Source organism: Nanorana parkeri, unplaced genomic scaffold, assembly GCF_000935625.1.
Source record: "Nanorana parkeri isolate BGI_ZX_2015 unplaced genomic scaffold, ASM93562v1 scaffold1157, whole genome shotgun sequence".
Classification (NCBI taxonomy): Eukaryota; Metazoa; Chordata; class Amphibia; order Anura; family Dicroglossidae; genus Nanorana; species Nanorana parkeri.
This window is the reverse complement of record NW_017307425.1, coordinates 243333-257877: the sequence shown is the minus strand read 5'-3', so window position 1 is coordinate 257877 and position 14545 is coordinate 243333. Positions and strand designations below refer to the sequence as shown.

At 47.3% G+C, this 14545-nt stretch overlaps 1 protein-coding gene across 1 annotated transcript in view; it reads right to left on the bottom strand.

Moving 5' to 3' along the window:
* Nucleotides 1-7502: 7502 nt before the first annotated feature.
* The window catches only part of GPRC5C (G protein-coupled receptor class C group 5 member C), a 20533-nt gene continuing 13490 nt past the window's right edge, over nucleotides 7503-14545 (bottom strand). Inside the window, exons 2-5 of the mRNA XM_018568224.1 lie at nucleotides 13510-14539; nucleotides 11382-11476; nucleotides 8946-9077; nucleotides 7503-7548 (exon numbers count right to left, since the gene is read on the bottom strand). Of these exons, the coding sequence (XP_018423726.1) occupies nucleotides 7522-7548; nucleotides 8946-9077; nucleotides 11382-11476; nucleotides 13510-14536 (1281 nt within the window). The 5' untranslated portion in view covers nucleotides 14537-14539 and the 3' untranslated portion in view covers nucleotides 7503-7521. The remainder of the gene's footprint in view (nucleotides 7549-8945; nucleotides 9078-11381; nucleotides 11477-13509; nucleotides 14540-14545) is intronic.

Sequence of the window (14545 nt, the reverse complement as noted above, 5' to 3'; positions counted from 1 at the left end):
CAGTATTATCGGTCGGGCACTCTATTCACACGTTGCGATTGTCGTACGAAAAGTCGATCGCATACGATTATCGTACGATAATCGTAAGGTGTATGGGCACCTTAAGAAACATCAATATCTGCTCCCCTGTTAAGTTTTATTCACCTGAGAATCGATCGCCGATCAATTAGGATTGACTGTTTGCTGACATAAACAGGCAATCAGCTTCCAATAAATTCAAATCAATTTGTGTAAGAAATAGGCTCAAAAATCCTTCAAAGTGCCTCCAGTAAGATCAACGATTAATAAACCAACAGGGGGGGGGTTGGTTGGCTGTTCGTGTTGTTCATCGAGCCACCCAGTTCACTGACGTCACTGGTTGCCAGGAGCTGGGCGGGATGACAGCCAGAGTGCCCCGCTCAGCTCCTGGCAACGAGGGACCTCAGTGAGGTGGGTGGGTGGGACAGCTCCCAGAGCATCACAGGTCGTTGCTCCTCCTCCAGCTCACCTGATGCCCCCCTCGTAACCCAATGAGATGCCGCCTACGTCATCTTAGGGACGGCCCTGTTCCTAATATAATTTATTTTCAGGTGAAATGTATTGTAATGTAATACTGCGTTATGGCCACTGGATGGAGCTGAGGAGCATAGAAAAGAGGTATTTGATATGCTCTTCGCCTCCATCTAGTGGCCATTATGCCACATTACATTACAATGAATTAGACCTGAAAAGAAAATACATAAAAGATCGTTTGCTTTTCCCATTTTTTGTACAAATGTTCACAGATATTCACAGGGTGAATTTTTATAAATAGACCCCTATGTCTTCAACTCTATATAGCGGAAAGCTGCACTCATCCAGCAGACCGCAGCTAATCATTCAGTACAGCCGTGGCACATGCTCAGTTTGGTGTTTGATAACAGAATTATTGTGGACAGACTCGGTGGAATTACGTCACCTATTATAATGGGGGATCAGCTGCTTATCGGAGAGTTCTTGTCTTACTTAGATTCCTTTAGAGTCCTCAATTATTTATTTTTTTAATGACTGCATGCCAATCAGCCATTCCTCAGGTGGTGGAGTTCTGAGGAATATGGTAATAATTACCTAGTCCAGACCTTTGGAGTCTCTTTCTTAGAAGTCATGTAATGATTCTGGCCTTGGGTGAAACCTGCCGTGGCCGCCCATCCTATCACACCGGACTTGACGGTCTGGGTCTTAAAGGGCCACCACATTTTAATTGCAGGTATGAGTCTGGAAAACTGTTCATGGATGCGTATGCCTTGCTGGTCTCTATTGCTGGGATTTGTAGTCCTCTATAGCCGGTGCCATTCTGCCTTGATTGCTGTATAATTTTACACTTTCCATTTCACTATATTGCACACCACACTTTTTTTTTCTTTTTTACTTCCACCGCTCCAAGCTTGCTCCTTTCAATACAAACTAGTAGTCCATCACTGGAGCCATTTTTAAAAATGTATTTGATTGTTTATCCGATTAACCGATTAATCGAACTCAATAATCGGCTAACTAATCGATTTTGAAAATAATCGTTAGCTGCAGCTCTATCCTACACATATCAATGCGATCACCTGACCATATTCCGGTCAGATCCAGCAGTTATCGATCGCTGCATTCGATTTTTTTGGAGCCAAGTTTAAAAACAGTCGGACGGTTGGGGGAATTTTTGAAGAAATCATACTGATCGCTCAGTATACGGCGCAATCGGTCAATAGTGAAACAGTTGCTTTCAATCTGTTTGCTTGTTAGTCAATAAAGATTTGACTTTGAAAGTGATCACGTTGACGCAAACGAATGTGCCATTTGTCAAAACAAAAATTGGCACCCACGCCAATCAATTTACAACTGGAACTCTGAGTCGGCTTGCTCATAGACCCGTCCCTGCAGCCTCTCTTTTCCTCCGCTCCGGCGATGGTATGTCCCTCGGCATCCTCATGTGCGATACACTGTATAGAATGTGACCCTTAGACCCGCTGCAGCGAAGGGGGAACGAGGTGGAAGGGAGCGGTGTCGTGGTAGAATCCTGGACTTGTCACAAATCTGGACCCGCGCGTCACTTCCAGGGGCGTTGGCTGAACGTGCAAGCGCATAGGCACAGTAAACCTTACCTAAAGCAACTGATCGGGTCCAGCTTTTTCACAGGCTGTTTGCCTGTATTGCGCAAGTGGGTCAGGAAAATTCACAGGCGAGGCACCTGCGGCCACAAAACTTAACACATATTATTATTATGATTCATTATTTATATTTCTTTTGTGATCAGTTAATATGTGTTAGGTTATGTGGCCACAGGCCGCCTTGCCTGGGAATTTTCTGGACCCACTCGCTTCCCCGCACATGGCAATACGGGCAAATAGCCTGTGAAAATTCTGGAGCCGATCAGCTGTCCTGCGCTTGCCCGTTCAACCGGCGCTGCCTGTAACTGCTTAGCCCGTGTCACCGAAAGTGACGTGGTCCAGATTTCTAAGGAAGTCCAGCAATCTGATAGAACACCGGTCTTAGAGCAAGCCGGCTCCGAGGATCAGGCGAGTATAAGTTATTTTTGAACCTAGAAACCAACAAGTAGTTAACCCTTGCAGTTCAGGTGTAGCCCCGCTGCAGGGAGTAAGAAAATGTTTCCCCGGAGTTCTGCTTTAAAGGAAGGTGCACATTTCACAGAATGTCCACGTTTACCAGATAGCCAGCAAAACAAAAAAATACATTGTTTCAGCAATTTTCCTTAAAAACAGGTTTTTGTTGCATATACACTACAGTATATTGCCAGTGGACTAAGACTGGGATGTCATTAAAGGTCATGTGCGTGTAAAGGCGTCCCAATACTTTTGGGAATATAGTGTATGTGCAAATCTACATAGAATCCACACTGCCTCATCCCCCCGCTACCCCTTCTTCTATAACCTACCCCCGGTGCACATACTCATACTTGATACAAGCACTGCAACACCAAATGATCTCACACTCTGGACTTTCCTTTGTATTCTCATCATGAAGCTGTTTTATACATTGCACACGCGCTGTATCTTTATATTGTTATTTTCCATCAACAAAACTTTAATTGATAAAAAAAAGTCCCATCGAGTGAACACGACGAATCAATCTGCAGCTTTTCTTCCCGTTAATTGCCAATCAGTCAAAAACAAAGTCCCCAGAAATCCTCCTTGTGATCCTTCATTATAGAAGCCGAAGTCCCCGAGCAGCTGGAGAAATCTCACCTTTCTATCACAGGAAGGATCCAGCGCGTAATGAAGTGATGTGTCCCCGATCCTCCTCAACACTCTGATTGTAATATGGACAATAAACCTTTCCCCGTGAGTCAGCGGAACAGCTCAGAGAATGGAAGACGAATCACCTCCAAATAACAAACATATCAATCCCTCCACTTACACAGCGTCATGGGGCTTCACAGACAGGTCTCCTTACTTCCCACCATCCCTGTGCTGAGTTCCCGGGTCTGTACACCCGCTGTGCCCATTATGAGGGGCCCCCACCATCCCTGTGCTGAGTTCCCGGGTCTGTACACCCGCTGTGCCCATTATGAGGGGCCCCCACCATCCCTGTGCTGAGTTCCCGGGTCTGTACACCCGCTGTGCCCATTATGAGGAGCCCCCACCATCCCTGTGCTGAGTTCCCTGGTCTGTACACCCGCTGTGCCCATTATGAGGGGCCCCCACCATCCCTGTGCTGAGTTCCCTGGGTCTGTGCACCCGCTGTGCCCATTATGAGGGGCCCCCACCATCCCTGTGCTGAGCTCATAGATCTAAGTGACCACATTTGGGGTGGACTGACCCCTCCATGAATTGGCTATGAAGGATAGGTATGAGGGAATTAGGTGGATGTTTGGGACGCAGTGACAATAACGGCCATTATGTAACACAAGAATGGAAACTCTGATAGAATCTGTTTCTTCATTCTTCCGCAGGTGTGCAATGCCGGAATAGTCCCCCAGTCCTCCTGGGTCCTCCACACCTCTCACTGGTCCCCCGCCTGGCTGTAGGATCAGGAAAGCTAAGTATGTTGCTTCTTCTTTACAGGTGACAGGGTCTCTTTAAAGCCTTCCCTTCAGTCTTCTATCTGACCTCCGCCCTTCCCTTCAGTCTTCTATCTGACCTCTGTCCTTCCCTTCAGTCTTCTATCTGACCTCCGTCCTCCCCTTTAGTCTTCTATCTGACCTCCGTCCTTCCCTTCAGTCTTCTATCTGACCTCCGTCCTCCCCTTCGGTCTTCTATCTGACCTCCGCCCTTCCCTTCAGTCTTCTATCTGACCTCTGTCCTCCCCTTCAGTCTTCCATCTGACCTCCGTCCTCCCCTTCACTCTTCTATCTGACCTCCGTCCTCCCCTTCAGTCTTCTATCTGACCTCCGTCCTCCCCTTCAGTCTTCTATCTGACCTCCGCCCTCCCCTTCAGTCTTCTATCTGACCTCCGTCTTCCCCTTCAGTCTTCTATCTGACCTCCGTCCTTCCCTTCAGTCTTCTATCTGACCTCCGTCTTCCCCTTCAGTCTTCTATCTGACCTCCGTCCTCCCCTTCAGTCTTCTATCTGACCTCCGTCTTCCCCTTCAGTCTTGTATCTGACCTCCGTCCTTCCCTTCAGTCTTCTATCTGACCTCCGTCCTCCCCTTCAGTCTTCTATCTGACCTCTGTCCTCCCCTTCAGTCTTCTATCTGACCTCTGTCCTCCCCTTCAGTCTTCCATCTGACCTCCGTCCTCCCCTTCAGTCTTCTATCTGACCTCCGTCCTCCCCTTCAGTCTTCTATCTGACCTCCGTCCTTCCCTTAAGTCGTCTATCTGACCTCCGGCCTTCCCTTCAGACTCCACGCATCATCTAGCGATTCCCTCTCCAACCAGACTGACCCTGGCCCCGCCCCTTTCATTCATTGGATCTCAGCTCTTTCACTCATGGCTCAGCATCACGTGTGGGAGCGTTACCTAGGACTGTCTGCATGCAAATGCGTAAGAACGCCCGCTCCTCCAGACTGACATCCATCCATAAAGGCATTTTAATATTTGCATAACTCCTCCCACTGCTTGCATCAGGGCTGAGGGCTCTTGGGAGGAGTACTGAGGCCGGGCCCCGTCCTGTTTTCAGGAAGCTGTGTACAGCATGTTTGTCTCATTCAGCTACTGACCTCTATAAACACAAGTAAAGGTGAATGTGCGAGAATACGGAATATTATTATATAGATACAATGTTTCATATTTCAATCCTGAGGATGATGAGTAAGGCGAGTGGGGGGACTGTCCCTTTAAGGACGTTTGGAACTTCGATAAGCTCAACAAATGTTTCCAGTGAAGAATTCTCTGTGAAATGGAACATTTTCAGCTCACAATGTCACACGGAAAGTCCCTGTTGCGCACACTTTGCTGTCCTGTCAGCGTTCCCTGGCGTCCACGCACGCACTCCATCCATCAACGATTCGCTTTTCGATGCCGACCGTCCGTGGAAAAAAAACAACACACAAGGATGACGAGTTTCCTTTAAATAAAATGTTTTATTTATAATTACCAGAAACAAAAATATACAAAACGTAGAGACACGGGAAACGCGCCCGGAGATCCCGGACCACACAAGCGTTCCCGGACGATTTAAATAGCGCACACATACTCTTCTGGGATTGGCTCCCAATGAGGGAGGGGCAGAGAGAAACGCAGAAAACCGCCTTCCCCCGCAGAACCAGATCATTCACGCCGCAGAGCAATCGCACATTCACACGCAAAATAGTGTAAAAATAACACTCTGTACACGATAACATATATTTTATACAGGAAGTCGGGTAAATAATATAGACAACACACAGATATTGATTCGCTTTTTAAAAGATGGCGGGCGCTGCCCCCGAGGGTGAAATGAAGGACTGTTAGGCCTCAAGAAAGCAGCGCCAATTGCAAACCCGCAACCCGTACCATCGGAGCTCACCTCGTGGAAAACTTGAGCAGTGAAATTGTGAATGCTTGCTAGGGGTTATGTCGCTAAATTGTGACTGGTTGCTAGGGATTATGATGCTACTTTGTGAATGGTTGCTAGGGGTTATGTCGCTAAATTGTGACTGGTTGCTAGGGATTATGATGCTACTTTGTGAATGGTTGCTAGGGGTTATGTCGCTAAATTGTGACTGGTTGCTAGGGATTATGATGCTACTTTGTGAATGGTTGCTAGGGGTTATGTCGCTAAATTGTGACTGGTTGCTAGGGATTATGATGCTACTTTGTGACTGGTTGCTAGGGTTTATGATGCTGAATTGTGATTGGTTGCTAGGGATGATGATGCTACTTTTTGATTGGTTGCTAGAGGTTACAATGCTGAATTGTGATTGGTTATTAGGCCTCAATCACACTGCCGTACAAAACGATGCATAGGGGGTATGACACTAACTTGTTAATGGTTGCTAAGGAGTTATCAAACTAAATCGTGAATCGGTTACTAGGGTTTATGATGCTACATTGTGATTGGTTGCTAGGGGGTTGCACTTTGCACATTGCTTTCTTGAATACATAGTCCTTAAAGGCACAGGGATATACGATAGCACGAAGGCAGCAGCTAATCTTCTTCTTATTGCTCTATGACCAGACATAAACATTGAGGGGAATTTATCAAAACTGGAGCAGACAGTATCTGGAGCAGTTGCCCCTGGCAACCAATCAGCTTCTTTCTTAGGTTTGTTCATGTTTGAAAATGAAAGAGAGAATAGTATTGGTTGCCATGAGCAACTGCTCTCGATTTCGGTCTGCGCCAATGTTGATGAATTCCCCTCATATTTTGCCATTACCCTGAAAGTGGACCTGTCTAGTGTATACACCGAAGGCAGCCATTTTGTGCCCACAGGCCATGAACATTTGGCCTACTGACTTATGACATCAGAGAGCTGCAAATGTTTCCAATTTCGGTCAGAAGGACCCATTTTTTTTTTTTGAAGAATTGATGAAAAGTGGGCGGGGTTTTGCACAAATATGGATAAACAACATCAGGGGATGTTTCAAAATCACCTTTGAATTGGGGCTGAAGGTGGTCTCATTCTTGTTGCCCGTAGCAACCAGATTACTCTACATCCCAACCAAGAGAAGGACAAGAGACTCCCACTGGTTGCTATGGCGACAAGCACTGTCTTACCCTTATACCCTTTGACAGATCCGGCCTTCTGGGCGGTATGACAATTCAAAATGGCTGCCTTCAGTGTCGGAGAGTCAAACGACGCCGTTCGGGAGGAAAGATTGTGCAAACGAAGCCTCAGCCGCAAACGGCCGCGTTATGTAACGCCATATTAACCTGTACATGACCAAACTTGACCTTATGGTGACAGCTGGTCCCCCCCCCCCCCATTGTCTTCTGAAGTTGTTTGAATGGCTGCTGGCGATTTATAGGGGGTGACAACGTCTGTGTTTTGAAGAGTTCGGCCTAGTACAGATCAGTCCCCCCCATCCCCGGAAAAGGTTGTCTACTTTGGCATGAACGCATGTCAACCGCAAGTCCGATTAGGCGCCCTGACGCAGCTGCTTCCTCAGGAGGGTGAATCGTCGTAAGATCGGCTTCTCACCACTGACCGTACGGGGAGCTTGTCTGAAAAAGAAAAAAAAAACACATGTAAACGTCATTTAAAGGCAACTTTGCGGTCAACCAACGCAGATATAATAACGCGGCCGCAGGACGGACCCAAAAAACGTCATCTAAGTAACTTTGGAATATCTAATGTGCCCGTCGAGAGTGTATTATAAAATAAACACCATTCCCAATGTACCCCTTATTAACCCCAATCAGCCCCCTAATGAACTCCTTCTTCCCCTTCACCCTTCAGCTTCTGATTTGTGAAGAGAAAGAGAGAGAGAGAGAGAGAGAGAGAGAGAGAGAGAGAGAAGAGGAGAGAGAAGGGGGAGAGAGAGAGAGAGATTCAAGGAATAAAGAAGAGGGAGAGAGAGAATGAGAGAGAGAGAGAGAGAGAGAATGAAAAAGAGAGAAAGAGAAGGGAGAGAGAAGAATGCAAGAGATGGCGGAGGGGGGAGAGAGAGAGAGGAGAGAAGAAGAGAGAGAATAGAGAGACAGAGAGAGAAGAGAGATAAAATATACATACATTCTCTCTCCCTCTTTAAAATATTGAATACATTTGTTTCCTTTTTGTTTGTTTTGTTGGTTCTATTTGTTACATTTCATATAACCCCGCCTCCCCCCCTCATTTGTTTATAACTTCTTCATTCTTTTTACCACAAATGTCCTTTCAGGTTTATAAATGGGAGGAATTCCACCTCAGCCGGCACTTTTTATCTCCAGGCACGCGGGTTGTTTTAAAGTCTATTTCCACTTTTGCAGTCATATTTGAGAAAGCCCCCATGGTACGCTTGTTATATGTGTTCCCTTCACTCAGCATTTCTAAAAATAATGAACACAAAGTATTTTGTAACGTTTAGTTGTCTCAGTGTAGCCGGAGCCTTCAGAGCTTTTCTCCCAATTGCCATGAAACAGGAAACTCTGGCCGTCCCCAATGGATATGAAGACCGGGGACACTCTGAGCTTCCTCTCATTAACATACAATGCTTTTAGATCGTTAACCCTTTGTTGGGACAGACGGTGTTCACACCTAGCTTACAATCGATAATGAGAGCTGCCAGCACAGTACAGACGTGGGGCTCATTATGTTAACATTAAGCCCCTCCCCTTTGCATTCCAGAGGGAAATTCAGTTCGGAGAAAAACGTTTCTTTCAGACAAGAGAACGTATTGTGCAAGCAGCAATTAAAAAAAAAAATACAAATAAAGTTTTGCTGTGTGAATAAAAAAAAAATTTGATGCAAAAGCGGAAATACACTTGAAAACATGGGTCGGACTAACTGAAATACAAATATATATATATTTGTTGGTTTTAGGAGTACACAGGGACTAAAGTGGCTCATCGAATTAAAAAAAAAAATCATATCAAACCATCAGCCAATCACTATCTCTGTGGGCGGAGCTCGGTGATCATACCTGTCCGTTGTTTGCGATGTGTCGGTTTTGCGCGTTGTAGGCGTCCTCTGCCCGCATTGTGGAGTTTCCGCTGGCAGCTGGGTTGGTGCTGACAGTGGCTCGGGGAATTATGATGTCATAGGGAAGTTCTGACTGTGAGCAAAAAAACAAACAAAACAGAGGGTAAAGGTTTATTATGGTAAAAATGTATCAAAAGTGTATCAAAGATGTATCCATTGATCACAAAACAACTATTCCAAAACGCAAACTAAACATAGAATGTGACAGTGCGAGACTTGGAGCTTCCTGCAATAAAGACCGCTCACTGCTGCTCTCTCTCCTTGTGCATGGTGACTGGTCTTGTCTCCGCCCCCTCCTGTAATAAAGACCGCTCACTGCTGCTCTCTCCTTGTGCAGGGTGACTGGTCTTGTCTCCGCCTCCTCCTGTAATAAAGACCGCTCACTGCTGCTCTCTCTCCTTGTGCAGAGTGACTCATATTGTCTCTGCCCCCTGCTGTAGTTTCCTGTAGTGGGTGGGGCCTGCGGGGCCCCTCCCACAGCTCTGCTCTCTTCACAGGCTATGCACAGCACAGTGATGGTGTCACTGCTACTTTTATAAAGTCATATCTGAGCTTGCAAAATAATCTGGTTGCAGTTGGATTTATATCATTTGTAGGTGGGGACTAAGGGGTACATTTGAATTAAAGTTTTGGTGCCGAGAGTTCAGCTATTAGCCCCATTACAGGAAGGAACTTTTTTTTTTTCTCGATCCTGTCACTGCTCTCTGCCGTGACAGGGGGAGGGGCTGGATTCCCCCCTCCTCGCTGCGATCCTCCAGCGCTGACTGGCGGAACGGACAGGGGAGGGGGCGGGTACAGCTGGCTCTGCTTCTAGATAGGCAGAGCCAGCTGTCACTCACGCAGCTGGGCGGATCCCGGCACAATTGTCGGGATCCGCTTCAGCTGCGGCGTCTCAGTATACCGCAAGCTACAGCTCCCTATATACTGAGCCTAGGGTGACGGGAGGACGCTAGTTTGTGTTCTCCCGTTACCCTAAGGAGAACTATGGGGAAAAGCCCTGACCCCATAGTTCTCCTTTAAGTCAGTCTAGTACTGGTAAGCTGCAATGTACAGTATGTATACAGTAACATATATATATATATATATTTTGTTATTTCAGATGTTTTTCCTTCTACATAAACACTGTTTGTCACATAACTCGGGTTGCTTCAGCAGACCACATCCTTTTTCTTCATCTTTTTATATCACTTCCAGAAACATATTTAGCATCAGGAAGAAGATCATTTACATCGCTGCCAGCTGCAGATCTGGATGCAGAGCCGTGAATTTCGGTGGCAGAGCAGATCCGAAGTACGTAGATGGCGTTTCCTGACCCCCCCTTCTGGCTGTTGCCTGTGGTGACCCCCTGACTTCAGTGCTTGGGCGTCACTCAAAACTGAGTATGACTCTAATGACATACTTGTTTTGGGTCAGTGGAAATGTTCAGGCTGGTGCATTTGGGGGTGGCTGTGTTGGTGACAGCAGGACAAACACAATAGATGAATCTTCTGAACAGGGGTGGTGATAACCCGGCAGAGGGTCTAATAGGGTTGCCACCTGTACGGGATTCACCCGGACAGTCCGGGTTTTGAAAGCTGTGTCCGGGTTTCATGGCAGCTGAGATCCGGACAACCAAAATTAAGATAGGGGCTACTGGCCCCCCAATGACTGTGATATTTACATATGAATAAGCCGCAACTCATTCTCCCCAAAACATCTCTATGCGTCGCTAGTGTTCGGGTTTTGTTGAAAGAAAAGGTGGCAACCCTAGGGTCTAACCAACCCTTTTCTTCTCTTTCATAGCAACAACATAAATAAAAAGCTTTGACTAGAGCAGAGGAGGGCAAACTCCGGCTCTCCAGCTGTTGTAGAACTACAAATTCCATGATGCATTGCAAGATTCCCACAGCCACAGGCATGACTCCCAGAGGCAGATGGATGATGGGATTTGTAGTGTCACCACAGCCGCAGGGCCGGTGTTTGCCCCCCTGCTGGTTAAAGACTTTCAAATTACCTCAGAACCTTCATTCTTGGTGGGGCGGGGTACGGCGCCCCATGATACGAAGCTTTCACTGCACATATATACCGATTAGAATGAGCTGCTACAATGTATCAAACAATATCGGTTTTAATTAGAAGGGTCATATCTGTAACGCGGTCAATCTCGCTCTATTTCGGGAACGTACATATTTTTTTTTTTAGGACGCGCGGAGGGGCCCTTTAAGAAGCGCGGTCTCTGTTTTGGCCGCGTGCTCGGTTAGCCGTGAATAGTGGCACAGTGTAATGTGCAAATCGCAGAGTCACCGCGCAACCACAAGGCGCTGCGGCCAACTCTGGAAGAAGGAAAAACATTGGCGCGGAGAGCAGCGCACGCAGGCCCCCGGGGGCTCCGGCTTACCGTCTTCTTGTTCATGAGTGCCATCTCTGTCGGCTGGTACACGCTGCTCCTCATCTGCCCGTTGTACCCGCTGTAGGGCGACACCGGCTTCTTGGCTGCTGGCAAACAAAAGACATCATTATGAACTTGTCGGGCTTCGTGTATAAACGTTCATTGTGCGATTGTCTGGCTGCCGCGTCCACATTGTCTCCGCTGTGATTGCGTTACAATGTGTCAATGCTGGCAGCAGAACCAGCAGCTCCAATGACTCACAAGAGAGATACAAGTAAAACACATGTCTACGGCCATATTATTAAAGTGTATCTAAAACCCAAGAACAAAAATGTCACCTATTGCAGCTCACCGGTCCTTAGATGTGGCGGCTGCATTCGTTTTCTTTTTCAGGCTTTTTATCCTTTATTGTCATCTAGCGATCCTGCCAGTAACACACTTCCTGTCCTAGGGTGACAACACTTACTGCACTGTACCTATAAGAGGGAAACTTTCTCTCCTTAGACATGATTACAGAATACCCCTCTCCTCTTCTTCGTCTTCTTCTAAAGGAGAACTATGAGGTGAGTGATTTCCACTCACCTCATAGTTCTAGCCGACCTGTGACAATGAGACTGTCACAGGTCGTCTCAGTAGATCGGGAGGTGAGGGAACACATACCGGCGTTCGCTCACCTCTCGATCCTGTCACGGCTCTCTGCCGTGACAGGGGGAGGGGCTGGATTCCCCCCTCCCCGCTCCGATCCGCCAGCGCTGACTGGCGGAACAGACGGGGGAGGGGGCGGGTACAGCTGGCTCTGCCTCTAGATAGGCAGAGCCAGCTGTCAGTCACGCAGCTGGGAGGATCCAAACATAATTGTCGGGATCCGCTTCAGCTGCGGCATCTCAGTATATAGTGAGCTGCAGCTCGCGGTATACTGAGCCTAGGGTGACGGGAGGACGCTAGTTTGTGTCCTCCCGTTACCCTAAGGAGAACTATGGGGAAAATCCTTAACCCCATAGTTCTCCTTTAACCTAGAGAGGAGGCGTTCTGTAGGCTCAGAGATAGCTACGGAACCCCTCCTCTCTAGCTGGTAACTAGGGATGGACCAATACTAGTATCTGTATCGGTGCCGATACACTGGTATGCTCATACTCGCCCAAATGCTCCCGATGCCTATCCTGATAACAGAACTTCCGGTATCAGGAAGCCGGGCGGTGAGTCATTACACACCGCCCAGCTTCCTGATTGGCCACAAAGCCGGCTCTATGCTTCGTCATGACAAGGGAGCATGGAGATGGCTTCCTGACTAATTGGGAAGCCGGGCAGCGAGTCATTAAATGCCGTTCGGCTTCCTTAATGGGACTTCCGGTATCGACGAGTACCAAAAAAATATATATATCGGTACTTGATATGGAAAAACCAGTATAGGTGCATCCCTAGTGGTAACGATGTAACTGAATAAAGGTGCAGCACAGGCAGAAATGAGGTAGGAGTGTCACAGGAACAATCTTCCCAATGAGGATGGACATGTCGCGTGGCCACCCTTGAGGCCCCCTATATTCCCTAAGCTGACTACCACTGGCTGAGAACTTCTGATAATGTATTACCTGCTGCCCGTGTGTTCCTGTCCCAGTGACAACCCCACCTGTTAGTTGTAGTGATGTCACAGGGACAGGAAGTAGGGGAAAAGCTTCCCAATGAGGTCACAGATAGACCTAAAGAGAATTTGGAGTTCAGGATCTGCATGCAAACAACTAAATCTGACATGTTCCTTACAAACTGCTCTTTGCAGAGGGTCATGTGACCCTCATCAACTGGCACTTGTCCTAAAAATTCGTACACCCCTCTAAATGAAACTGTGATCAAAGGTTCGTCTGATGGGATGCTGGGTTTGGATCTTAACAGAGACACCATTAGAGCACAAGATCTCCACATTTGAATAGGTCTCCTGCCAAAACCCAAAAACAAACGTAAAGAGCAAATGGCCCTAGAGTGTGTATGTGTGTAACTGTTAGAGGGTGGCAAGGGCATTAGGGGAAAAACAGGACATTAGGGATAGACATTGGGTATCAACATGGACACAGGAACTAGAGAAACCTTTTACCCATCACCTCAGTCATCTTGTGAAGGGGTAAATTCATCTGTGTTGGCTTACCTGATTGTGGTTCTTCCATAGAAAATGCCTTGTTCTCCACGTACATGCTCTGAGCACCTTGTTCCTTGAGGATTGTTTCATAACCCACCCCTCTGGTTGGGTAGATATCCTCTTCAAAAGTCTGCTCCAGACTTGGCTTGGTCAGCTGGGAGATCTCAGGAATAATGTAGAGGAAGATGAAGGCCCAGGCGTTGGACACAAGAGCGATGGCCAACGTTGGGTCATCCCAGTACGTTGGGTTTCCCACCTGCCTGTTTCCATAAACATACATAACAATCCAAACAATCCAAATGCAAGCAGAGAGGAAGAGGGTGATGATGATGAAAGCCGAATGCTTTTTCCAGTGGCCGTATCGCCCGCACAGTGCTGGCCAGCAGGACACAAACCCGGCCACTATGAGGAACATGACGTAAATGAGAGCCATGACAAAGTCCTGGTTTTCAATGGCACATGGCATTTGGACGGTGCTTGGTGTCCGTACAATGGTGATAATGAGCCATTCGGTGTTAATGATGACTTCTACGAGAGAAAGGGCAACGGCTATGCCGAAAATGCCCCATCCGTTTGGCCCGGTGTTTCTTCTCACCAGGCAGTTGAGGTTAATTGCGTGCGCCCACAAACATGAGAAGCAGATGCCAAAGAACACGCCAAAGAGGAACCTCCTTGACGCACAAGTGGAGAAGTACTTTTGGACCACCATGTCGAAGACCAAACAGAAGAGGCCAAAGGTGCCGATAAGGAAGAACACCTGAGTTCCCACCATGCTTTTCTTCCTCTTGTCCTGGATAAATGGGATGCTGGCTATCAGGACAATGATGAGGATGAAGGTGGACACGATGCCGGCACTGGTAATTGCTTGTAGAACTATACCCCATGCAGCAGAGAGGTCACATAAATAGTAATATATTGAGTTGATGTCTCCACATCCTGTGGGAGGAGTCTGGGCATTGGTCAAATGTACGATGGACAGAAGCAAAACGGAAACCAAAAATGTCCAATAGGTGGAGAGATTTGTTGAGCTAGCCATGGCCTGAAA